Below are 26,062 nucleotides of genomic sequence, written 5' to 3'. Positions count from 1 at the left end.
TCATCTCCCGTCGAACCAAGTGATGACGATGATCGACTTGGACGCTGCGTCTCGTCCACCTGAGGACGACTTCATGGTAAATCCGTAGCACGGCGTTAGATTTTAATAAAAACGACGCAGATTTAGGACGGGCGTTCAAGATTCTGAACTTTTTATTGACATTGGTTACTTTTGACAACCCGCCAGAACGTACACACACACACATACGCGTCTTTGAAGGAGACGGTTTAAAAAACACACAAATCAAACTTTAATTCAACCACGAGAATACTTGGCAGTAACATCTCGTTAAAGGAACCGTTCAAAATATCAAACTCCATCGAACCTTAACCGACCCCTATAAACTATTTTTAAAAAGTGCCGTCACAGCCCAGACCCCCCTCACGAGCGTCCGGGAAGGGAGTTGGGGGAACCGGACTCCACATTCGGCAGCGTCCCGTCAGCAGCAGTCCGGCGGCTCGCTTGTTGGTGAGGGGACGAGTTTGCGAGGCGACGGCCTCAGGTGGAGCGTCACCGCCCCGAGGGCCCCCGTGGGCACGGCCCGTGGGGACCCCCCCTCCTCCTGCCGCTCCTCCCCCTCCTCCTGCGAGGGGCACAGAAGCTCGTGGATGGGGCCCAGCAGGGGGCCGGCTCCCCCACCGGCCCAGCGCGGCAGTGGCAGGGACGACGACGACGACGGAGGGACCGCAACGGGGCCCAGCGGGTGCCCGGTCCCGCCCTGCAGGAGGCCCGCCAGCCGCGCGTTCTCACGCCGCAGGTGCACGATCACCTGCAGGCCGTCGCATGCGTCAGCGAGTGGCCAGGTTCGCGGGCCCACCAGGAGCGGGCCCACTGCTCGCAGCCCACCAATCGCAGCCCACCAATCGCAGCCCACCAATCGCAGCCCACCAATCGCAGCCCACCAATCACAGCCCACCAATCACAGCCCGCTGCTCGAGGCCTACCAGTCACGGGCCACTGCTCGCAGCCCACCAATCACAGCCCACGGCTTGCAGCCCACCAATCGCAGCCCACCAATCGCAGCCCACCAATCGCAGCCCACCAAACGCAGCCCACCAAACGCAGCCCACCAATCGCAGCCCACCAATCGCAGCCCACCAATCGCAGCCCACCAATCGCAGCCCACCAATCGCAGCCCACCAATCGCAGCCGACCAATCGCAGCCCACCAATCGCAGCCCACCAATTGCAGCCCACCAATCGCAGCCGACCAATCGCAGCCCACCAATCGCAGCCCACCAATTCGCAGCCCACCAATCGCAGCCCACCAATCGCAGCCCACCAATCGCAGCCCACCAATCGCAGCCCACCAATCGCAGCCCACCAAATCACAGTTCACCAATCGCAGCCCACCAATCACAGCCCACCAATCGCAGCCCACTGCTTGCGGCCCAAGATCCCAAGATCTTGGTGATCCTAGAGATACCAAGATCCTAGACATCCTGAGATCTTGAGATCTTGAGATCCCGAGCTCCTAGACATTCTGAAATCTTAAAATCCCAAAATCTCCAGATATCCAGAGATCCTGAGGATCCGGTCTCACAGAGACTTGTCCCGAGTTGGGCAAGTCAGTGTGTGCGTGTGCGTGCAGCAATGATCTACTCACCTTCCGGGCCTCCTCCAGGCTCTCTGGCTCCACGCCGCTGTACTGCTCCTCTCTCCCTGTCCACAGCAGCGCAATATCACAACGACGATGATGATAATGACGACAAGAACACTTTCAACGCGCCGCACGATATTCACTCGACCCTGCCCTTGAGGAGAGACACCAGGAGGAGAAACCATGGACGAGGGGAAAGGTAGTAGCCAGGTGGTGAGCTGGAGCCACTACTAATTTTCCAAGCTCTGCTGTCCTATGTATATTTGTTAAGAAACATATATTAGATTAAACAAATTATATGTCTGGCCAAGTCCGTTATTAAGCATTTACATGTGGGAGGAAACCGGAGTGCCCGGAGAAAACTCATGCGTGTGTGCAAGGGGGCAACGTTCTATCCCCGTACAGACGGAACAGGTGGAGTTCACATTTTTTCCGAGTACCGCCCCTCTCCTGGCAGAACCAGGGGCACGGCTCGTCCTTGACGCCCACCCACGGGATAGAGAGGGAGTTTCACAACCCCATCTGCGCGCGGTGACCACCAACCCTCCTCGCTGCTGCCTCCACAGCGCTGAGTGTTGAAAAATAAAAAAGAAAAGTAAAAATCACCGTCAGAGTAGCCGGGGTCGGGCGGCGTCAGCGCCGTCGCCGCACTCCGGCACGCAAACCGCCGCATGGCGTCCGTGTAGAGCCGCAGGCGCTCCTCCCAGCGCTCCTCACACGCCTGCCGCTCGGCCTCCAGCCGCTGGCTGTGGTGTGGGGTAGGGGGTTAAGGGGGGGGGGTGGGACACACACACAGCCACCACCGGTGAGGATTTAGGCCGGGCCTAGATATGGCCTAGGCACCGCCTGGGCAGGGCCTGGGCCGGGCCTGGGCAGGGCCTGGGCAGGGCTGGGCCTGCCCCTGGGCAAGGCCTGAACTTGGGCAGGGCCTAAACTTGGGCAGGGCCTGGGCAGGGCCTGGGCAGGGCCGGGCCTGCCCCTGGGCAAGGCCTGAACTTGGGCAGGGCCTAAACTTGGGCAGGGCCTGGGCAGGGCCTGGGCAGGGCCTGGGCAGGGCCTGGGCAGGGCCTGGGCAGGGCCAGGCCTGCCCCTGGGCAAGGCCTGAACTTGGGCAGGGCCAACACAGGGCCGACAAAGGGGCCTCCCCCCTGCCTCCGCCCCCCACCGCCCTCCTCGAGATTGAGTTGGAGATTTCAGAGGGCTGCGGCGGCACTCCACCGGCACCGGGGTGTCCGCTCCTCGCTCTCGTAAAGAGAGAGAGAGAGAGAAGGAGCGACTCGGAGGCACCAGAAGGAGGAACCACAGTCCAAGAGCAAAGAGGCAGGATTTGAAGCTTTCGTGACTGCAAGGATTCATATTCTTAGGTGTTTTCGGTAAAGTCACGTAGATAAAAAAATTTTACTAAATTAATAAAAGTAAAATTAAAATAAAATAAAAATCACGACGTTTCGGAGGCAACACAAGCTTCCGTCTTCAGGTGGAACCGTCACAGCACGATAGCTGTTTCAAGTGAGAGAAATTCCAAGAAAACAGTCCTTGTATATATACTGGTTGAGGGTGGGAGGAGCCAAGGTGGGCCCTGAATATTATTTTTGTGAGGTTCGGTGACTTTACCGAAAAAACCTAAGAATATAGCAAAACTGCAGCAGCAGCAGCAGCCACACGGTGGTGGACGACGAGCCGGCGCTACCAACATTCGCCCAAGCTCTGCGGTCCTCTGCGCACGAAGGTGTCAATCGGCCAACCAGAGTCGCCCACCTCCACAGCGCCTCCACCTGCCGCAGGTGCGTCATGGCGTCTCGCGCAACCTCCTCTCGCGCCTGCCGCTCGGCGCGATTGCGGGCCGCGCTCTCCGCCACCACGCGCCCGCGGAGGCGCGACACCAGCCCCACCAGGGCCTGCAGGGGTCAGAGCCGAGCGTCATCAGGGCATTACGAGGTCGCACTAATTACACACAAAGTGCTTGCCACAAATGAACCACGATACGTTGCCGATCTCGTCAAGGAGCATAAACCATCATCACGCAAACTCCGGTAATCCTCGCAGCGGCAGCTTTTGACTCGGCCATCAAACAAGGACGGTGGCCACCGCATCGCGCGCTTTCAGATGTGCTCCCGCGGCCGTCTGGAACACTCTTCCTTTGGGATATTAGTAAGCCACTGGAGCTATGCACTTTTAAATTTAGATTGAAAGCTAATTTCTTTGGAACTGCTTTTTATGTTTTAGTTTGTTGTCCTTCCCCCCGCACCTCCGATAATCACGGTTGGCTATGTACGCTGCGAAAGAAGTTTATCCACACATACACGCAACTCGCGGGCAGAATTAGTACCGCACAGGCCGCATACAGACCTCAACATCGATCTCATCGTCCGACGACAAGTCAACCTCTTCATCCTCCTCCTCCTCATTGTCGTCACCGCTGTTGCTGGGGAGACCTCCTCCTGCTGCTGCTGCTGCTGCTGCTCCCGCTGAGCCTCCCCGCACCGACCCCCTGACCCTCACGCTGATGGCTTCCTGGCTCGCAACGCTCACCACCTGGAGTGGACGCGGGTCACGGAGTCATGGGTATCAATTCTAGATTTGAAGCTTTCGTGACTGCAAAGATTCATATTCTTAGGTTTTTTCGGTAAAGTCACGTAGGTAAAATTTTTTTAATTTCAATTAATAAAAGTTAAATACAATTAAAAATTAAAAAATCATGGGTATCAGTGGAGGGGGTCACGGGGTCACAGACATGGGTACCTCAACTAAACTCTTTATGAAGCTAAACTCTTATTATTTCACCAGGTAAGGCCCACTGAGCTATGTAGCTCTGACCTGGTATTGACAAATGATAGTTCAACGAAGTGGCTTATCATCATCAGATGGAAATGCACAGCAGCCAAATGCTCTAAAACGAGCGATGTTGATTCTAAATGTGGATGGGAAAACCGGAGGAACCCGAAGAAAAATCCACACGACCACGGGGAGAGAGACACGGAAGGCGTCAGAGTCCGGATGGAAGCCACGACCTCCTGCATACCAGGCGAGGTAGTAAACATCTCAGCGCTGCATGCGGCTCTTTTAAGGACTGCTTAACATCTCACCACCTTGGCGTATAAATGGGGGGTGGGGGGGGGGGGTCACGGGGCGTTGGTTGGGTCAGTGCTCGTGGTTTGACACACAGAGTTCGCAGGGGTTAGGCCTCAGGCTTGGCGCAACTGGTTGCAGAGAGCAGTTTGGTGCAACCGGTTGTAGGGAGCAGTTTTTTGCAGCCGGTTGCAGAGGGCATTTTGGTATAACTGGTTGCAGGGAACAGTTTGCAACCGGTTGCAGAGGGCAGTTTGGTGCAACCGGTTGCAGGGAGCAGTTTGGTGCAACCGGTTGCAGGGAGCAGTTTGGTGCAACCGGTTGCAGGGAGCAGTTTGAGGCAACCGGTTGCAGTTCAGAGGCGGACTCGACCTTCAATCGTCGATCCGCTCGACGATTCGAGGTGGTGGAAGGGGGGGTCGGGGGGTCGGGTCGGGTGGGAGCAGCGTGCAGCTCACCTGCTGGGCGAGGGCGGCGAAGGCGAGGGTGTGCGCCGTCTCGTGCAGCGTGGAGGCACAGGGGCTGACGCACGCCACCATGAGGACACGCGCGCCGCCCAGCAGCGCCGACTGGAAGAGGCGCGTCAGGCGGCTCTCCCGGAAGGGGACCGGCGCCTTGGGGGCACCACCACCGCCACCACCGCCACCACCACCGCCACCGTCGCCCGCCCTGCCACACGCAGGAGTCCGGCGCTGGGTGAGATCGGCGCTTCCTGGACGGCGTCGAAGCGATAGAGGGGGCCCAACGGTCAACTACCCCCCCCCCCTTGTCCCTCGCAACCCCCACCAAGTAAATTAAATATAATGTGCTTCAAAAAAATGTTAACACTTCCGAGAATTTGCAACAACACCACGAGAAATGTGCCGCCTCCGGCCTCTGGAGACCACCTGGAGAAGTTTCCAGGCACGCGTTCACAATGATGGTGAACACGTGGAGACTCCTTGAATTTTTTGAAGCTATGAACATACTTCTGTTACCATGTTACAGTGTATTTATTATCAGTTTTTTTTCCATTAAAAACGATAGTCCCACGTAAGTGTCAACATTTTTTTGAAGCACCTGTACATTAAAATGTAATGTCTTTTTTATTAATTAACAATTTCTTATTTTACCACCTAAGGCCGCAACTGAGCTATGCAGCTTTTTCTCGCCACCGCAATGCCCCCCCGTCCCCCCCCCCCCGACAGAGCGGGCACCGACGGACGAGCGGCGGGAGGTCACCACCACGGCAACGCCGCAGGGGTCACCGCAGAGGTTACAAAGAAGGCCGCCGCAGGCCCGCCGCCTCGCCTACCTGGCCTCCTGGTTGGCCCTCAGGGCCTGCAGGCAGCGGCCCAGCGTCAGCAGGGAGCCGTTGATGTTGTTGGCCTCCTTGAGCCTCTGGCCCGTGGCCTGCGTCTTGTTGGAGCGCTCCGAGCCGGCGAGGTCGCACAGCGTGAGCCTGCCCACGTGGGCGCAGGAGGAGCCGCACGAGCCGCGGGGACACAGCCAGTCAACATGGACACGCGACAACGAGCGGAGGGCCGGGTGGGGCTAAAGCACAGCGAGTTGGCACGGTAGGGGGGGGGGGCACAGGTGGTGGTGCATCTGCCAGTCGTCTCAGTCGGTCAACCCACGGCACCTACTGGGTCTGTCCCGAGACCTCCTGCACCTAGCCTGGCACAGTAGGGAGTACGGATGGTGGTGCATCTACCGGTCATCTCAGTCAGTCGATGTACGGCACCTGCTGGGTCTGTCCCGAGACCTCCTGCACCTAGCCTGGCACAGTAGGGAGTACGGATGGTGGTGCATCTACCGGTCATCTCAGTTAGTCGACCCACGGCACCTGCTGGGCCTGTCCCGTGAGACCTCCTGTCAGCAAGCATTTGACACTGCACGTGGCCTTAACGTGCACATAGCCTGGTACAAGCGCCGTGGTGATGTCACCGCCAGTTAGTGGCAAATGGCGGTTATTGTTGTTGTTGTGTATGTGTAGTGGTGTTAACTACTCGCTGTTCGCAAACTGTGAGAGAGCGGATCGTAAACAAGGTTTTCCCGCTCAATCAAATGGTCAGGGTCAAATGGGGTGAGGTAGGATCCAAACGCCAGATTGGGAAGGACCAATCGGAGGGTCCCACAAGGTGGCCGGGGATTGGACAACCCGGCCACGAACAGGTATAAAAGCCAGAGCGCTGAAAGCTCTTGGCCAGTTCTGCTACACGAAGACCCAAGTCGGCTGAAGACATCTAGGACCCTGGACCAAGCCCTCCAGCCCTTGTCAGGGCTAGGGCTCAGTGTAACCAGTGGTCGGGGAGAGATCCCCTAGGTCCAGCCAGAGGACGCTGGGATAGCAGGGAGATTAGATAGCCTGCAAGGTCCGGAGGCTGTGTCTCCTCAGGGTAACGGGTGAGGGGACCATATACCCCCTTTGTGTGATAGGGACTGTGTATTAAGATAATAAACAGTGTGTGCCATAAAGAAGTTTAGAAGTCCGTCCTTTACAACACTACATGTGTAGGGGTTATTACGGGAGAAACGGCGGACAACAAACACAGGGCTGTCGGCACTCACATACACGGAGGGTCACACCGACGTCCGCATCAGTTATTGCCCACGCCCCCAGCCCTCGGAGGCGATCCCTATAAAAGGTGGAACCCAAAGAGCTCGAGTTCAGTTCGACACGAAGCTGACCAGTGAAGATCCAAGACTCGGAGATTAGGCCCTGGGACTCCCCGGTCTCGCCGTCCTTATAAGGGCCGAGCCGGGTAAGCCAGTGGCGCGGCCCAAGAGCTTCCAGACCGCTGCCCTTATCAGGGCAAGGCTGGTTAGCTGGTGCCGAGATCTGTGCTTGCCAGGGCCAGATCAGTCAGCCTCCCGTAGCCCAGTAGAGGAGGACTGGGGGACAGGACAGAGGGCTTAGTACTAGGGTGGGTTTCCCCTAGTACGGGTGAAGGGGCCGATACCCCTTCAACTATTGTATCTGTCTCGGAGTTAATAAACAGTGTGTCTCAACTTCGACATCGTCTCCTCCTCTACTTACTACATCTGGTGTTGGAAGTGGTCCAAGCATGGATACGAGACGGAAGACTCGTGCCCAAGACCCAGGAGAGGATGACGACGAGGGAGGGGCAGTGCAAGACATCGCCGCCGACGTACCTGCACAACAGCTGCCGGCTCCGACATCGGCGGGGTCGTCGGAGAGGGCCGGGACGTCGACTGACGAGTTGGCGTTGGCTCACTCGCGGCTGGCGGAGCTCTTGTATGCAGCGGCCGCTATGCTGGAACAAATAACTCGCCTGGGACCGGGAGGAGCGACGCGGCGGGAAGATGGACAACGCCCGCCAGAAACTCCCGCCTTTACAACAGCGGGGCGACTCGAAATTCCCGCCACGAAGACAGTAGGGGCGGAGGGAGGAGTCCCAGCTCGTCACGCGGGGGACGGTGCCCAGCCAGCAGCCGCCACGTCATCGGTGGAGGCGGGTCGCGGTGGCGGCCTATCAGGGGTTGCAACGTCACCACCAGCGGACGCCAGCACCGACCAAGCCCCGACCAACACGTCACTGACGGCGCGACACCCATTAGAGTCCGCCATTACTCATACAGTACGAGGACGCGCTACGGATGCTGCAAGAGGATCGGAGACGGAGCCGACATTCCAGCAACGCCTGCCGGCCCTGCAGGTATTTGTTGCAAGCGACGGCGATTGGGGGGGGTTCCAGCGCCGGTTCTTGGCCCACCAAGAGATGGCAGGCTGGTCGGACAACGAGGCGCTGTGTGCTCTCCCGGCGTTACTGGACGGCGACGCCCTGGGCACCCTCACTGCTGCACCCAAGTCGGCTCGCTCCACCATTCAGTCGGCGCTGCAGCTGCTGGCCACCGTTTATGGGCCGCCCTCCGATTGTCGCCAGCTCTTCTATGAACGGCAGAAGGGTGACAAGGAATCGCCACTCGCTTATCGCACGGCCCTGCTGTCATTGGCGAAGGACGCTTTCCCGCGTATGGATGAAGAGGGGATCGATGCGATGGTGGCTGAGAAAATTTTGCTGCTGGCTGACGATTTGGACTTCACCATCTTAGCGCAGGACGATGCGGATATGTCATCACTGCGGGCTGCAAGGCACATTCACGCCAATCTCATCTCCCAGCGGAGGAAGGCGAACAAAGCAGCTGCACGACACACCGTGGCGGCGACCTCTTCCGGAATGGAGGGAGCCTTCGCTGCGGATCGTTCTGCAGGATGGCGATCTGCCGAGCGACCGGCTCGGGACGTTCCAAGCCACCGAGACCAGCCCAAGTCCTCTGGAACGCTCGTCGTCTGCTATAATTGTGGCCTCCGGGGCCACGTGGCGTCCGGATGCCGGGCTCCTCGACAGCGCGGTGCGAGACCTGGAGCTGCGGACGGCCCTCCTCACAAGCCTTCGCAACATCCTCGGGCAAGTCATGGCACCCCACATGTTCGGCCTGCACACACACCCACTTTCCTATCACAAGGTCCGACACACGATTCTCGGGGTTTGGGTGCTGGTGCGTCGGGTCGCGGCATGTCGGGGAGGGCGCTCCAACCGGGCCAATGGTCCGAGTTGGCTCACCGAGTTGTGGCTGCATCGGCGGGGTCGTCCGTTGTCGCGGGGCATATTGACGGGGTGGAGGTACGGCTATTGGTCGATACGGGAGCTTCGGCAACTATCATTTCGGATTTGATTTATAATATTCCTGCCCGTTCAGAGTCGCCCGTTGCTCCCTGTCGATATACCGTTTTACGCTGCGAATGGGGGCTCGTTGGGTATTATCGGTCAAATTCGAGCGCAAATTTCAATAGGGGACATTAAACTATCTGGCCCGGTGTTCGTCTCCTCCTCGCTGGCTATTCCGTGCCTGTTGGGGACAGACTTTTTGGCCAAATTGCCCATCAAAATTCTGATTGACCAGCAATGCATCGAGCTTCCATCGGGCCGACGTATGACGTTCCTACCTGCCACCCCTGCCTTGCGTGTTGCCTGTGCTACGGTACAGGCGCTCGTTGCTCGGACGGTGCGTGTACCCCCGGGGGCACAGATGTTGGTACCCCTGCGCTTGCGTCGACCGTTCGATAAAGGGGTCTCTGACCGGGGCGTTATTTTGGGACCATCTAGAGCCGGGGTGAGTGGGCCAGATCTGGTGACGGCCCAGACTATTGTTAAAGGGGATGGGGACCCGTTTATCGCGGTCCTCAATGTCGGGACACGGACGGCAGTGGTTTCGCAAGGTACCGTGTTCGCACATGCGGTTCCGGTACCTGCGGAAACGCCGATCATTGGCCAGGTGGCCACCGATTCTCAAACGCGATTAGCCTCAGATGCTGACGAGGGTTGGCTGGATGCGTTGTGTGCTGAGTCACCTGACCTGTCCGACGCACAACGTGCTAGATTACGCGCCTTATTGCGAGAATTTTCCGACGTTTTCAGTAAACACAAATACGATATCGGATGTACCAAATTGCTACGCCACCATATTGACACCGGTGACAACGCTCCTATCCGCCAAAATCCTTTTCGGTTAAGTCCCGCCGAAAAGGATCATGTCAAATCGGCTGTAGATGACATGTTGAAATCGGACATCATTTCTCCCTCGACCAGCCCTTGGGGTGCACCCATAGTGTTGGTTAAAAAGCACGACGGGTCCCTAAGGTTCTGCGTTGATTTCCGGCGATTAAATAAGATCTCGGTGGCCGATGCTTATCCGCTTCCTCGAATGGACGAATCGCTGGATGCCCTCGCGGGATCGCGATTCTTTTCCACTTTGGATTTGCTCTCAGGATTTTGGCAACTTCCCTTGGACGACGAATCTAGGCCCAAAACAGCTTTCCGAACGCCGCACGGCCTCTTCCAATTCAATCGCTTACCCATGGGATTACACTCTGCTCCCGCGACGTTCCAGCGCCTGATAGAATTGGTCCTCGCTGGCTTGCAATGGGAGGTGTGTTTGATTTACCTGGATGACGTTATCGTATTCAGTAAGACGTTCGAGGAACACCTTGATAGGCTTCGGGCCGTCTTTCTCAAGATGCGCGCTGCTAATTTGAAATTCAAGCCACAAAAGTGCCATTTGCTGCGCGAATCTGTTAAATATTTGGGTCACATCGTCGGCCGGTCAGGTATCTCAACCGATCCCGCCAAAACGCGTTGTGTCAGCTCCTGGCCTATTCCCACCTCGGTGGGGGAGGTTAGAAGCTTCATCTGCTTTGCTTCATATTACCGCCGGTTTGTTGCGGACTTTGCTTCCATCGCTAAGCCACTACATGCCTTGACGTCAAAAGGGGTCAAATTTCATTGGGGGCCGGTGGAGAACGCCGCTTTTGTCTCTCTTCGGGATGCCCTGGTGGGGGCCCCGCCGTTAAGCTACCCCGATTTTTCCATGCCGTTCGTGCTCGACACGGACGCAAGCAATACCGGGATTGGAGGCGTGCTGTCACAAATTGTGGGTGGCGTGGAGCGCGTTGTGGCTTATGGTAGTAGAGTACTGTCCCCGGCCGAGCAGCGGTACTGCGTCACCCGCCGCGAACTGTTGGCTATCGTGTTCTTTATCCAACAGTACCGGCCATATCTGTATGGCCGGCATTTCACCGTCCGTACAGATCATGCAGCGTTGCAGTATGCCCTACGAATTAACCAGCCATCGGGGCAGTTGTCCCGATGGCTCGAGATCATGCAGGATTTCGATTTTGAGACAACTTACCGGAAGGGGATTCGCCACACCAATGCCGATGCCCTATCACGCCTGCCGATCGCCCCGGATTGCACTTGTTTCTTGGGTTCGGGCCGTTGCAAATCGGCAAGTGACGGCCAGGATCGGGTTCTTGCGGCCGCAGTTGATACTCCTTCGGACGCTGGTCCTATTTCGGAGGGTGGGAGTGATTCCCTACTTGGCTTGTCGAGTGCTGAGTGGGGTCGCCTCCAAATGGAGGATGCGACCCGTCCTGGCGCTACGACGTCGCGCGGAAGGATCAGGTCAAGGGAAGTCGGGCAGTTGACTCATGGGGGTGGTGCCAGGGCTTACTCATGCATTGGGACGGGACGATCCGCCGTCACAGGCTGGTGGTGCCTTCCACGTTGAGGGGTAGGGCTGTATGGGCTGCTCATGAACGGCTCCTGCACCTGGGTACCCTCAAAACACTTGCCATGCTCCAGCTTAACTACTTTTGGCCGGGCATGGCAAGAGACGTGGACGATCTGCTGCGGTCCTGTACCCAGTGTGCACAACGGAAGCCGCCGGCGAAGGGAGCCAGTCCACCGCTCCAGTCCATTTCGGTCACCCGGGTTAACGAGCTGGTCGCCCTTGATATTTTGGGACCGTTTCCTTCCACGCCGAGGGGTAATAAGTACCTGCTGGTTGGCAGTGGAATATTTCACGCGAATGGCCTATGGCTTGGCCCCTCGCCAACCAGTCCGCAGCGGCCGTTGCGGAGGCTTTTGTTCAGGGCTACGTCCTCGACAAGGGCGCTCCGGAACGGTTGTTGACCGATCAGGGAAAGAATTTCACTAGTACCCTTTTACACGAGGTATGTGGCCTTCTGGGTACAAAGAAAGTTCGTACCTCGCCTTACCATCCACAAACGGATGGGATGGTGGAATGCTTGCATAGGACTCTTACGTCCATGCTATCCCACCAGGTATCTGAGTCCCAAAACGATTGGGATCTACGGATCGGGGGAGTCCTGGCGGCATACAGGATGGCTCCTCACGCGGCGACCGGGTTCTCGCCATTTTTTTTTATGTATGGTCGCGAGGTTGACCCGCCTGTCGCGACTCAGCTGACGATTGCCGCGCCTCATGCTAAGTCGAAAATCGCCGACCATGTTAAATTTAACATCCTTCGCTTGGCGGAGGCACGGCAGGCGGCCATGCAAAACTCTGACTCTCGCCAGAAACAAAACGAAGAGATTGCGGTCGCGCCGGACTCACACGCACGAATGGCACCCGGGCGACCGAGCATGGTTGCACTGCCCCCAGGTGCCATTGGCCACCTCGGCTAAGTTGTTGCGACCATGGAGGGGCCCCGTTGAAATTGTGCAGGTTGTGCGGCCTCAATGTGTGCGCATTAAGTGGGGGAAGCGTCGGTGGTTTGTGCACCCTTCACGGTTAAAGCCATTTTTTGCTCCGCACGCTTCCTCCCACGTAAATGGCCGAACATGTGGGGAGTCCTCTGACTCCGGGGGGGCGGGATCGATGCCAGCCTCTGATCCACTAATGACTGTCCCGTCTTCAGGAGCCCCAGGACTGAAGCCCTCTTGGCTGCCAGCCTCCCCCGTGGGGGGCGGCGCTGGCACGTCCGGGAAACCGGACGACCAGGCACCTGCTGATGCGACACCTGCCACCGACTCTACCAAGCCGGCCCCTTGTGACGGGCCCGCTGCACGGACTCGCGCCAAAACGCGCCGGTTGTTATGATTAGCTTTCCGCGCGTGTTCCGTTGCTGCGGAACCCGCTCATTGTATATATGTTTTTTAATGGTTGTATGTGTGTGTAATAACGATGACCACGCTATCTGCTTGTTGCTTGCTGTCCATGTAAGTGTGTGCGTGTGTTGGGAATGGACGGAGAGTCTGCTGTGGTTGCTGAGTTTCAAAGGGAGTGTGTGCGCTGCTGCGTGGAGTTGTTATCTTGATGGTAAAGTTAATTATTAACGTGGGAGCGTCGGGTATCCTGTGCTGTACCATCTCGTGGGTTACCGTGCGCGATGGGCTTAATTGGGAAAAAAAGAAAAAAAAATGTTTTTTTTGGGCTGTATTGTGCTGCGAGGTGCTGTGTGCGATGCGGTCGTTGCATGAGAGGGAATAACTGTGTTGTGGTTGAAAAGTTACGACGGGATTGATGGTGTGTTGGTCGCCTGCAGATTTGCTTGCTATTGTGCTTCAATGTACGCGTGTGATCGCGATATGCTGATTGCATGTGCTGTTATACCGTTCTGTATATGTGTTGCGGTTCCGGGTGGGGGGGTTTTTTTTATAGGGAACCATCGGTTGATGTTACGCTTGTTCTTGTTATTGTTACTGTTACGAGGCACACGTGTATTGACGGTGTTAATCTTTATTCTTGGGGGTTGAGGGATTGTTGCAGCCGGGACGGCTGCGAGCTGTACAGGGGGGGGTGATGTAGGGGTTATTACGGGAGAAACGGCGGACAACAAACACAGGGCTGTCGGCACTCACATACACGGGGGGTCACACCGACGTCCGCATCAGTTATTGCCCACGCCCCCAGCCCTCGGAGGCGATCCCTATAAAAGGTGGAACCCAAAGAGCTCGAGTTCAGTTCGACACGAAGCTGACCAGTGAAGATCCAAGACTCGGAGATTAGGCCCTGGGACTCCCCGGTCTCGCCGTCCTTATAAGGGCCGAGCCGGGTAAGCCAGTGGCGCGGCCCAAGAGCTTCCAGACCGCTGCCCTTATCAGGGCAAGGCTGGTTAGCTGGTGCCGAGATCTGTGCTTGCCAGGGCCAGATCAGTCAGCTTCCCGTAGCCCAGTAGAGGAGGACTGGGGGACAGGACAGAGGGCTTAGTACTAGGGTGGGTTTTCCCTAGTACGGGTGAAGGGGCCGATACCCCTTCAACTATTGTATCTGTCCCGGAGTTAATAAACAGTGTGTCTCAACTTCGACATCGTCTCCTCCTCTACTTACTACATATGCATAGGCGCCGTGTGCGTAGGCGCAATGCGTGTGAGTGTGTTGGCCCAGTGCGTGTGAGTGTGTTTGCCCAGTGCGTGTGTGTGCGTAGGCCCAGTGCGTGTGTGTGCGCTTACTCGCTGCTCGACACCAGGCTGCTCCCTCCCTCGTCCTGGACGCGTAGCAGCCGCACGGTGAAGATGCTGTGGCTGAGAAGCCGGGGGGGAGAGGGGGGGTAGCAGAGGTTCAAGTCGATGAGACCGCTCGCTGGCAAAACTCACTCGGTCAAGTCTCACCCTCACCGCCTGAGTCACCCTCACCACCCTCACCACCCTCACCGCCCTCACCGCCCTCACCGCCCTCACCGCCCTCACCGCCCTCACCGCCCTCACCGCCCTCACCACCCTCACCACCCTCCTGACCACCCTCACCACCCGCGATACAAGCGAGGGGGGGGGGTGCCTCACCTGCGGCTCGAGGCTTGGTTGAGCCGCGTCTGAGCCACGCTCTGCTGCCTGCGGCCCCGCGCCAGCAAGCAGAGGGCCTGGCCAGCAGTGCTCACTCCCACCCAGCGCACGTCTACACACGCTCACACACACATGCACGCAGACACACGCACACACACATACACACAGACACACACACACGCGCGCACGCACACACACGCAGACAGACACACGGCACCGCAACGCCACGACACCGCCGAGCAGTTATGTCTATGGATCCTCTTCGCCGGTATCATCCTGGCAAAAAGGCCCACGTAGATATAACCCTTGACCCCCCACCGCGACCCCACCGCGACCCCACCGCGACCCCACCGCGACCCCCACCGCGACCCCGGATAACCTTTTAGGTAGGGGTGACCGTTGGAGTCCTCTCCGAGGCGGAGGGTGGTGCCGCGGTAGGGCTGGCTGGCGGTGCCCGCCTCTTCCTGCAACAGCAGATCCCGCATGGACTCGTTGTAAATCTCCACAAAGGACACCCACACCGAGAACAGCTGGTTCCCTTCCGGCTGCCCATCCATCTCTCTGTCCGGCTGTGGCCCCGTCTCCTCTCCCAGGTGCTGAGAGAGGCTCGTCGACTCCAGTATGGGGAGGATGGGCGACGCGGTGAAGTCGCCTGCAAGGGAGCACGGAAAGGAGAGAGAACACTTACATCAGGCGGCGAGAGGAGGGGACGGCCAATTTGCCGGTTCCTCCCCCCCCCCCCCCTCCTCGCCCTGCGGCAGCGTCCTTCACCGCAAGGCCACTGCAGGGCCACTGGCGGTGGTCTTTAGCGTGGCCCCTGACAACACACAACGAGTGATAACACCCCATCATCATCGTGCTGCTGTCAACCCCCCCCCCCCCCCCCCCCAATGGTTTCAAATGGTGTGGCGGCCCTCTCACCAATGATGTGCGCCCTCACCCTCATTCCCCACCCCTCTGAAAATGAGTGAAAAACTACCGGTCGACGTGGTAGTAGTAATAGTAGTCATAAATGTATTGCAAAAAAAAAAGGGGGGGGGGTGGGCGCACGTAAAGTGAACTTGCGTAGCGTGGAACGCACCCAACCCACAATGCACCGCACGAGGAGACAGCCGCCTGCCAAGTAGTGCATACAGTAGGGTACATGCAGTGCGGCACAGTACACACTGTACGGTACATACAGTGCAGTGTGGTACACACTGTACAGTACAATGCACACCTACTGTACACACCGTACTGTACACGCAGTGCGGTACACACAGTGCAGTACACGCCATGTTGTCCCACGTCCGACTGCGCAATCCGCACGGAGGGTGAATTAAAGCCACATAACGCGGCGAATGTTGTGCGTATGCATGTTGAACCTCGTCCACGCCGTACGCAAGCCAAACCCGCGCCAAATGTGGGGCAGAAAGTGGTTCTGTGCAATAGCCGCGTAGACGGTGCTCGCGAAATCGCACGACGGACGAAAAAACCACCGTGGGGCGAAGGGGAAATCATGCGTTCATTCTTATGCCGCCCGGGTTGGCTAGGCCCAGGGAGGCAGCAAATGGCCACTCGTCCGGGCACTTCCGGGTGAGAGCTCTTTTCCCAGCACGGCCTCGGAATTCACGACGGAACAAAAACAACAACAATAATGATGATCGTGAATGGAGGAGGCGCACCGTCGTGGAGCAGCGCGAGACAGGGAGCGCTCCGGGACCTCCTCATGCCTCGCGACGGAGCGCCGTCCTGAAAACAAGGCCACAGACATCTCTCACGGATGGCAATGGCGGCAAAGCGGTGGCGGCAATAACAGCGACAGAGTAAGAACGGGAGACAGAGCAGAGCCTCACCATTCTGGCGAATTGCCCAATGATGCTGGATGCAATTACCAGCGAAACGTCGTGCTACTCAAATTGTAAATGTTGTAGTTTCACGCTTCAACACACCGGTGGGCTAAAGCAGTGAACTATTTGTCTTTTGTCAACGTGACACTTTTTTACTGATTGGCCGTGTCGGGTGGTGGAGGGTTACAACACATTTATAAATAATGCGATCTGAACCCAAAAACGTTGATTATGAATATTGGTCGCAAAAGCCTGCTACGTGTTAAACAGAGTAAAACCCGTTCACAAACAGCTGCCTATGTATGTATGTTGAACTTATTTGGCACCGAACGTAGCCAACCGTGCATCAGATCGAAGGTGCAGGGGAAGGACGACGACACTAAACACGACAAGAACCTCAGGGCACCCTGCCGGGAACTGAACCGCGAAGCGCACAGCTCCAGCGGCTTCCTGATATCGGAAGGGAAGAGCGTTCCAGACGGCCACAGAAACGCGTCTGAAAGCGCCGCGCGATGCAGCGGTGACCACCGTCTTTAATTCTAGATTTGAAGCTTTCGTGACTGCAAGGATTCATACTCTTAGGTTTTTCGGTAAAGTCACATAGGTAAAAAAACATTGAAAAGTAAAATAAAATAAAAAATAAAAAATCACGACGTTTCGGAGGCAACACAAGCTTCCGTCTTCAGGTGGTACCGTCACAGCCACGACAGCTGTATCAAGTAAATGAGAGATTGCAGGAGCTACCACTCCGTTTATATAATGGTTGGAGAAGATCGTGGTGCAAGGGGCGCATACTTATTATTTATATGGTAAGGTGAGGCTTAAGACTAAGAATAGACTGCATAACAAAGGCTGAGCCTTTGTTGTGGAAGGGTGCGGTTTGTGACTCAACCTGTGGCAGGGATACCACCACTAAACATGGTAAAACTGTAATAGTTGTCTGTCAAATGAGATTGGCAAATAAGTGTAGTTAAATCTTTTTGGCATGGTTAATCACATCTTTCCAATGATTACTCAGTTTGTAACCGTCATCACGGTTGAAATTATGTCTGTGTTTGTATATTTGTATGGCTTCGTGCAAAAATTTTTTATTTTATTTTACTTTTTTATGTTTTTTACCTACGTGGCTTTACAGAAAAAACCTAAGAATATGAATCCCTGCAGTCACGAAAGCTTCAAATCTAGTAATACATAATAATAGAAATAATAGAAAAGTATTTATTTATTTTTCCCCTACATGACTACCGAAAAACCTAAGAGTATATATACCGTCTTTGTTCGACGGCAGGGCCAAAAGCCACCGCTGCCGCTGCTGCGAGGATTACCGGAGTTGGTGTGATGATGATTTATGCTCCTTGACGCGCTCAGCCTAAGCTTTTGCGTAGTTCATCCGTGGCAAGCAATTTGTTGCGAGCAACGGGCACGACCTTACAACGAATTCGTTCGGCAACCGGAAGCCAACGCGGCTCGGCGAGCGCTGGAGGGACCGCGGTCGGAGAATGAGCAAAGCGGAGTTCACGGGAACAATAACAGGAAGGGTGAACGGTAACGGGAAGGGTGAACAGTAACGGGTAGCGTGACGAGATCAGCTGCCCCCCCCGCCACCCCCCCGATCGTCCAACGTCATCGTCCGTCTTGGTCACCTCCTCACGGATGGACACGCAGAGTAGCGGCAGGGGCGCAGTAAAACCCGTTCACAAGCAGCCACGAACGCAACCTCGTCATCCGTTGTCCGTCGTCGCGGTCGTCACCTCCTCGGTGGCGAGCAGCTGCGCTCGGATCCGCCGCTCGGCCTCCACCTCGCCGGGCTCCAGCCGCTGCACCTCGCCGTGCCGCAGCGGCCGCAGGTCCCAGCGCCGGTACTGGCGGTCGCCCAGCAGGCCGAAGAGGAGGCCCAGGGCGCGCGGGAGGAGGCCCGGCTCTCGCGCCGTGCCTGGAGAGAGGCCAGAGGTCGCAACCGGGTACCGGGTACCCGATACCCGTACCCTACCCGATACCCGGCTACCCGGCTACCCGTACCCGGCCGGGTACGGGTAGCCGGGTACCCGTTTGCGACCCTGGTGCGGCCGAGTACAGGTACGGGTAGGCCGTGAGTCACTGGTGAGTCACCGCTTGTCACTCATTTCCCAACGTCTTGTGTCTCTTCTCACAATTTAAGTTCCTAGAATCAACCCACCCGCACCTGCAACATGGCTTCATCCCAGAGGTCGCAATCGGGTACCCGATACCCGTACCCTACCCAATACCCGGCTACCCGTACCCGTACCTGGCCGGGTACGGGTAGCCATTTGCGACCCTGGTCCGGCCGGGTACGGGTATTGGTAGGCCGTGAGTCACTGGTGAGTAACCGTTTGTCACTCATTTCGGGTAGGGTACGGGTAGGGAACGGGTACCCGTACCCGGCCGGGTAGGGGTACGGGTACCTATTTGCGACCCTGGTGCGGCCGGGTACGGGTACGGGTAAGGAATCAAAACCCGTTTGCGACCTCTGAGAGAGACGCATGCACACGCGGGAGAGAGCGCGGTGTGACGAGTGATGCACGCGGTGCGACAAGCCACGCTGACGCGCGCGGCGCGGTACCCATGAGCGTGTGCGTCTTCCCCGAGCTGGTGACGCCGTAGGTGAACACCAGGGCGCTCTCGCCGCGCACGCACGCACAGACGGGCGCATGCACCGTCGACTCAAATGCGTCCAGCTGGGAGCAGGCCGGCCCCAACACCTGGGGGTGGGGGGATGAACGCGCACCCACATCGCCCAACTCACTCCCTTCCCGTGGACTTGGTGTCGAGGAGGAGACGTAGCCCCTGGCTATGCCAGCAGATGGCGGTACAGCAGTGTGGACTACTCACCATCTGTTCCATCTGAACGGGATCGAGCGTTTCCACACATCGCACGCGCGCACCGGTTTTCTCCCACGTGGCAGCGCTCGTTAATTAGCTGATGACGCCTTCATACAAAGAGGACTGCAGAGCTTGGGGCAATTGTTGGTGGTGCTGGCTCCTCAACACCACGTGGCTGCTGCTGCTGCCTTCCCACTCCCACACTCACCTACACACTCACCGACATACCCACCCACACACTCACCCACACACTCACCTACACACTCACCCACACACTCACCTACATACCCACCCACACTCACCCACATTCACCCACACTCACCAACACTCACCAACACACCCACCCACACTCACCAACACACCCACTCACACTCACCCACCCTCACCCACACACACACCCACCCAACCACACACCCACCCACACACTCACCCACACACTCACCCACACACTCACCCACACACTCACCCACACACTCACCTACACACCCACCCACACACTCACCCACACACTCACCTACATACCCACCCACACTCACCCACATTCACCCACACTCACCAACACTCACCAACACACCCACCCACACTCACCAACACACCCACTCACACTCACCCACCCTCACCCACACACACACCCACCCAACCACACACCCACCCACACACTCACCCACACACTCACCCACACACTCACCCACACACTCACCCACACACTCACCTGTGTGAATGTGAACTTCTGCAGGGAGGTGACGCCGGCTTTCGGGAGAGAGAGGAGCACAGAGGGTCCAGCCAGCTCCAGACAGCCCTGCTCCACCACCACCACCAGCACCACCACCAGCACCACCATCAGCACCACCATCACCATCAACACCACCACCATCAACACCACCACCACCAGCAGCACCACCACCACCATCATCAACACCACCACCAGCAGCTCCACCACCATCAACACCACCACCATCAGCACCACCACCATCAGCACCACCACCACTAGCATCATTATCATCAACACCCCCACCACCACCATCAGCACCACCACCAGCACCACCAGCAGCACCACCAGCACCACCACCAGCACCACCAGCAGCACCACCAGCAGCACCACCAGCAGCACCACCAGCACCACCACCAGCAGCACCACCAGCAGCACCACCATCACCCCCATCAACACCTTAAACAACATCATCACAACCGTCTACATCATCAAAACCATCAACGATGACAACATCATCGCCAACAACAACAGCCGACATTCGCCCCTACGTGGCAGCGGTGACGTCACCACGGCGCCTGTGCCAGGCTAGGTGCACTTTGAGGCCACCACGGTCGAAGGCTCGCTGCTGGCAGGAGGTCTCGGGACAGACCCAGCAGGTGCCGTAGGTCTCGGGACAGACCCAGCAGGTGCCGTAGGTCGACTGACTGAGATGACCGGTAGATGCACCACCAGCTGTGCAAACTCGCTGCGTTTTATCCACTCGTTGTTGTGAGCGTTGCTCCTCCGCCCTTCGTTGTTGTCGGAGGAGGCGACTGCCCTCCAAATGCCCAATAGCCTCACTGTGCACCTAGCCTGGCACCCCCCTCCCCAGTAGCGTCCTTCATGAGCCTCCTCCTCCACAGAGGCCGATCTTGACACCGCTGGTATCGCTCATCGGCAAGTCCACTCAGCTCCACGTCCTCACCACCACCATCAACCACCACCACCATCACCACCGTCATGAACGCCACCAATCACAACCACCATGGCGGGTAGGCTGGCGATAACAATCGACATGGTGATGGTCTTGTAAAGCTGATGATGGTGAAGAGAGCGATGGAGGCTATGATGGTGACGTGGGCCACGGGGGTGATGGGGGCGATGATGGTGATGATGGCGATATGGGTGATGGCGATGTGGGTGATGGTGATGATGACCATGTGGTTGATGCGGGTGATGGGGGCGATGTGGGTTATGGTGATATGGGTTTAGGGGGCGATGTTGGTGATTGTGGGTGGGTGATGTTGGTGATGTTGGTGGGTGATGTTGGTGATGTATCTTGCCTGGTCTTCTCCTCTCTGCAGCTCGTCTGCGCTGAACGGACGGACTCGGAGAAAGCCCTGCAAGGATCGCGACTGGGAGACAGGGAGAGTGGTGGGTGAGTGAATGGGTGAGTGAGTGGGTGAGTGGGTGGGTGAGTGAGTGGGTGAGTGAGTGAGTGAGTGGATGGATGAGTGAGTGAGTGAGTGGGTGGGTGAGTGAGTGGGTGAGTGAGTGGGTGAGTGAGTGGGAGAGTGGGTGGGTGAGTGAATGGGTGGGTGGGTGGTTAAGTAAGTGGGTGAGTGAGTGTGTAGGCGAGGACGTAAGTAGGTGAGCGAGTGAGCACGTAAGTATGTGAGTACGTGAATGGGTGGGTGAGTGGGTGGGTTAAGTGGGTGGTTGGGTGAGTGGGTGGGTGAGTGGGTAGGCGATTACGTAAGTAGGTCAGTGGATGAGTAGGTGAGCGAGTGAGCACGCAAGTGGGTGAGTAAGTGGGTGGGTGAATGGGTGAGTGAGTGGGTGGGTGAGTGTGTAGGTGAGCGAGTAGGTGAGTGAGCGAGTAGGTGAGTGGCTAAGCGAGTGGGTGGATGAGTGAGTAGGTGAGCGAGTAGGTGAGTGAGCGAGCGAGTAGGTGAGTGAGTAGGTGAGTGGGTGAGCGAGTAGGTGAGTGAGCTCACTCACCTGCTCACTCACCTGCTCACTCACCTGCTCACGTCTGGGGCCCCCCGCCTCCATCCCGACATCAATAAGCGGCGCGCGCGCGCCCCGAGGCGCGGCTATTTATAGCGATGCGGGGCCACGTGACCGCGCAGGTAATTAATTAATTTATCAGCGCATCGATTGTGGGCGTTGGTTGTGAACTGCAGTTCTGTCTTTAAATTATAAATTTTATTACTACACGCTTTTATTTAACTCACTGTGTCTGTTGTAGTTGTTGTCGTATCCTCAAATATTGTAACTCAATTTTAACCCACTTCCCAATGTGGTATCGACTGCAAACTTGGTATACTTATGTCATACTGATGACAATACTATATTATATCATAAAAATATATATTTTTAAACATTAAAAAAAAGATATTTTTTAACATTTTTTGTATATGTTATGTTTTGGCTTGGGTCTAATTGTCCACGGTCAACTGGCGTTGGCTCTAATTGGCCACGGTCCCTTACGTTGTGGCGAGTTTCGGGGCCACTTCCTGGAGTCGTGGAGTTCTTCCATTACAAGTGCGGTACATTTCATTAAAGAGTGTTTAAAAAAAAGTAGTTTTAAATATTACTTATTTTACTTATCTGTCCCGAGCTGTGTAGCTATTTTACAGAAGCAGGCACTGCCTATGTATATTATATGTTTAAACCTATATTTCGATTTAAAGCTTTCGTGACTGCAGGGATTCATCTTCTTGGTTCTTTCGGTAAAGTCACGTAGAATGGAAATAATAAAATAATAAAAATAAAACATAATAAAATAATTCTCACGACGTTTCGGCCACAACGCAAGCAGCCGTCCTCAGGTGGAGAACAGGTCTGTCGGGAAGACAGAGTCTGAATGACACACCCCAGGCTTGGAGCGACTATTTAAGCTGGGATAGAGGGGAGAAGAGCGCCTTGACAAAATAATTTGAATATCAAGAGGAATTTAGCATATTTATGGAAAATGCAGAAATGCGATTATTACTACTTGTGAAATGCGTAGGAGGTGACTTTACCGAAAGAACCAAGAAGATGAATCCCTGCAGTCACGAAAGCTTTAAATCGAAATTTATACGTTTTTTTGTTTGATTCGCGTAAATAGAAATGTGTCGTTAAACCCGCCACCACCCGACACACCCAATCAGCAAGGTTTGTCACGTATTGAACAGAACGTTTCCAACTCGTTGCTCGTGTAAGGGATGTCGGGGGAAGGATTCCCACCAACAGGAAGGGGAGTGGGACGGTGAGGAGCAGGCGAGGAGAGAGAACGGGCGAGATAAAGGGGGAATTGGTGGTCACCGGATCGAGAAGGCTGTCGACTGGGGGAAGCAATACAAGACGAACCCCCTGCAACCTTATGTCGGCTCTCCTTTGCACCAGTACAGCACTAACCGGTTGTGTGTTGGAGAGCAAAGCCACAATGCGAGTACGACGTTTCGCCAATAATTACAACTAGCTTCATCAGGTGGACAGCCAGATTTGTTGATAAAATCCTCCGGTTTCTCATCATCATCATATGTAAAACTATATTAATTTTATTTTACCAGGTAAGGCCTCACTGAGCCATGTAGCTCTTTTTCAGAAGCGACCTGGCCACCACAAATGATAACTCAACTTAGTGGCTTATACTGGTAGGAACCACCTGATTCCACCAGCCCACAGGGGATTATTGTGTCCGTCCGTCCGTCGTGCATCCAAAAATGGGAGGGGTGGGGCTGGGTGGAGAGGGGAGGGTGGGGAGGGGAGGGTGGGGAGGAGTGGGAGGGGTGGGGCTGGGTGGGGAGGGGCTGGTCGCCCCGTGGTGCCCTTATAAAACTCACCGTTTAACCTACTCACGCCGGCTTGTGCCCGCCCTCACAGTCGGGCATATTTGCGGAATACACCACGCCGCCGTTGACCCTGGCCATTGACCGAGCAACCCGACGTTCCTACCAGCTCCCTCCGCAGGAATGTGTTCGCGTGGAAATTTATAGCAGCAAAACACTCTGACGTTGATTCTAAATGTGGAGGGAAAAAGCGGAGGACCCGGAGAAAAATCCACGCGACCACGGCGAGAGAGAGAGACACACACAAACCCCAAATATACAGCAGCAGGCGTCAGGGTTGGGATCGAACCCACGACCTCCTGTATACCAGGCGAGGTAGTTAACATCTCTTAGCCACCGTGGGGCCCCATCACAAATGATAGCTGCAACGAAGTGGCTGATTTCATCATCATCATCATCGTGTGCCATGTGACGTTCATTCTAAATGTGGAGTGGAAAAAGCGGAGGACCCGGAGAAAAAATCACAGCGAGAGACGCAGCCTTGAAATATACAGCAGCAGACGGCAGCGTGGGGATCGAACCCACGACCTCCTGTATACCAGGCGAGGGAGCTCACACGGGGGAAGGGGGGGGGGACTTGGCCAGGGGGCGTGGCCAGTGTGTCAGTGGGCGTGGCCAGTGGGAGTGGGCGTGGTCAGTAGACGTGGTTATGTAAGAGTGGGCGTGGTTATGTGAGAGTGGGCGTGACTATGTAAAAGTAGGCGTGGCTATGTAAGAGTGGGCGTGGTCAGCGCGAGAGTGGGCGTGGCTATGTAAAAGTGGGCGTGGCTATGTGAGAGTGGGCGGGGCTATGTGAGAGTGGGCGGGGCTATCGTTGCTGGCTCTCTCCCGCTTGGGCTCTGATTGGGCGGCTGTCATCGCAATCTCACTGCCGCTGCACAACCCACCGTAACACGCGCGTGCTTTAAATATACGTTTATTTTCTTACCAATAAAGCGACATGGATGCAGCGCAAGGGAGAGGTTATGTACAGGTTTAGAACGTGCCTCTCGCGCGTTTATAAAAGGTTTGCGTGCACGTCGGGACGTGCGTGCGTTGTGTTGCGTGTGGCGACGCGTGGAGACGGGAGACAGATTACACGCTCCAGTCTGCATGCACATTACGAGTTCGATACAAAAATACCCACTTCTTGCTCGCTCTCCCCCCCACCCCCTCCCCCGACGTCTGCTATATTTATCATCTTCACATTTTCTTCGCGAGGTCCCGATGCACACTTTACAATATTTACATTTGCACATATATATTTCGTTTTAACTGATGACGATAATAATCATCATCAGAACTGCTTTTTTGTGGTTTAGTTTGTTGCCCTTCCCCCCCACACCTCCGACTACGCACGCTGCGAAAGACGTTCAACGTACATACAACATCCCCCCCTTACATACATCATCCCTTCCATACGTAGTAGCAATAATAATAATAATGAATGATAGCAGAAAGCACGCGAGTTGATTGCAAGGGCTCTGAATGTGTGAGTGACAAGTCAGCTGGTCTCAGGCCAGGTAGATGCGCGGGTGGGATGAACGCCATCGCATCGCCGTGGCAGCGGCAGCGCTAGTCCCGGCCGAGCTAGGAGGCCTCCTGCGCAAGGAAGCTCTGGATCTGCGGGAAGGTCGGCCGGTCCAGCGACTCCCGGCGCCAGCACCGCAGCATGAGGTCGTAGACGGGAGCGGGGCAAGCGGGCGGCTGGGACAGGTACATCTGCTCGCACACGTGGAGAGATACACAGAGCGCCAACGGTGGCAAGATGTTAACTACCTCACCTTGTATACAGGAGGTCGTGGGTTCAATCCCGACCCTGAGGCCTGCTGTGTATTTAGAGTTTGCATTTTTCCCCATGGTCACGAGGATTTTTCTCCGGGCCCCCAGTTTGCAGCTCATTTGTGGCCAGGTCGCTTCTGAAAAAAGAGCTACATAGCTCAGTGGACCTGGCGAGAAGGCCTAGCGATGAGAGCTATTGATGAGGCCTGGTGAAGAGGGCTAACACAGAGGCCTAGCGAGATGCCCTGGTGAGAAGACCTAGCGATGAGGCCTGGTGAGGCCTAGTGAGGAGGCCTAGCGAGGAGGACCCTCCAGTTTTAAGCCAAATACTCAAAACATGCGCTTA

The 26,062-nt window shown here is 56.2% G+C and overlaps 2 protein-coding genes across 2 annotated transcripts in view; both read right to left on the bottom strand.

Annotated features, from left to right (window-relative positions):
* On the bottom strand, nt 1–22,171 carry LOC133360135 (kinesin-like protein KIF20A). The gene is given in 18 exon segments (XM_061578722.1): nt 1–59; nt 386–559; nt 562–769; nt 1,606–1,661; nt 2,206–2,345; nt 3,358–3,497; nt 3,949–4,134; nt 5,127–5,337; nt 5,963–6,109; nt 14,426–14,497; nt 14,756–14,867; nt 15,135–15,407; nt 16,420–16,486; nt 18,336–18,517; nt 19,166–19,304; nt 20,138–20,224; nt 21,460–21,531; nt 22,130–22,171. Coding segments are annotated over 18 exon segments (2,367 nt in total).
* A 2,693-nt stretch (nt 22,172–24,864) lies between these two features.
* The window catches only part of LOC133360134 (discoidin domain-containing receptor 2-like), a 29,348-nt gene continuing 28,150 nt past the window's right edge, over nt 24,865–26,062 (bottom strand). The window contains 1 exon segment of the mRNA XM_061578721.1: nt 24,865–25,656. Within this exon segment, the coding sequence (XP_061434705.1) occupies nt 25,525–25,656 (132 nt within the window). The 3' untranslated portion in view covers nt 24,865–25,524.

Source organism: Lethenteron reissneri, chromosome 67, assembly GCF_015708825.2.
Source record: "Lethenteron reissneri isolate LAM-NWPU_2019-01 chromosome 67, ASM1570882v1, whole genome shotgun sequence".
NCBI classification, from domain to species: domain Eukaryota; kingdom Metazoa; phylum Chordata; class Hyperoartia; order Petromyzontiformes; family Petromyzontidae; genus Lethenteron; species Lethenteron reissneri.
Note: the sequence above shows the minus strand (reverse complement) of the source record. Positions and strands in the feature narration are given on the sequence as shown.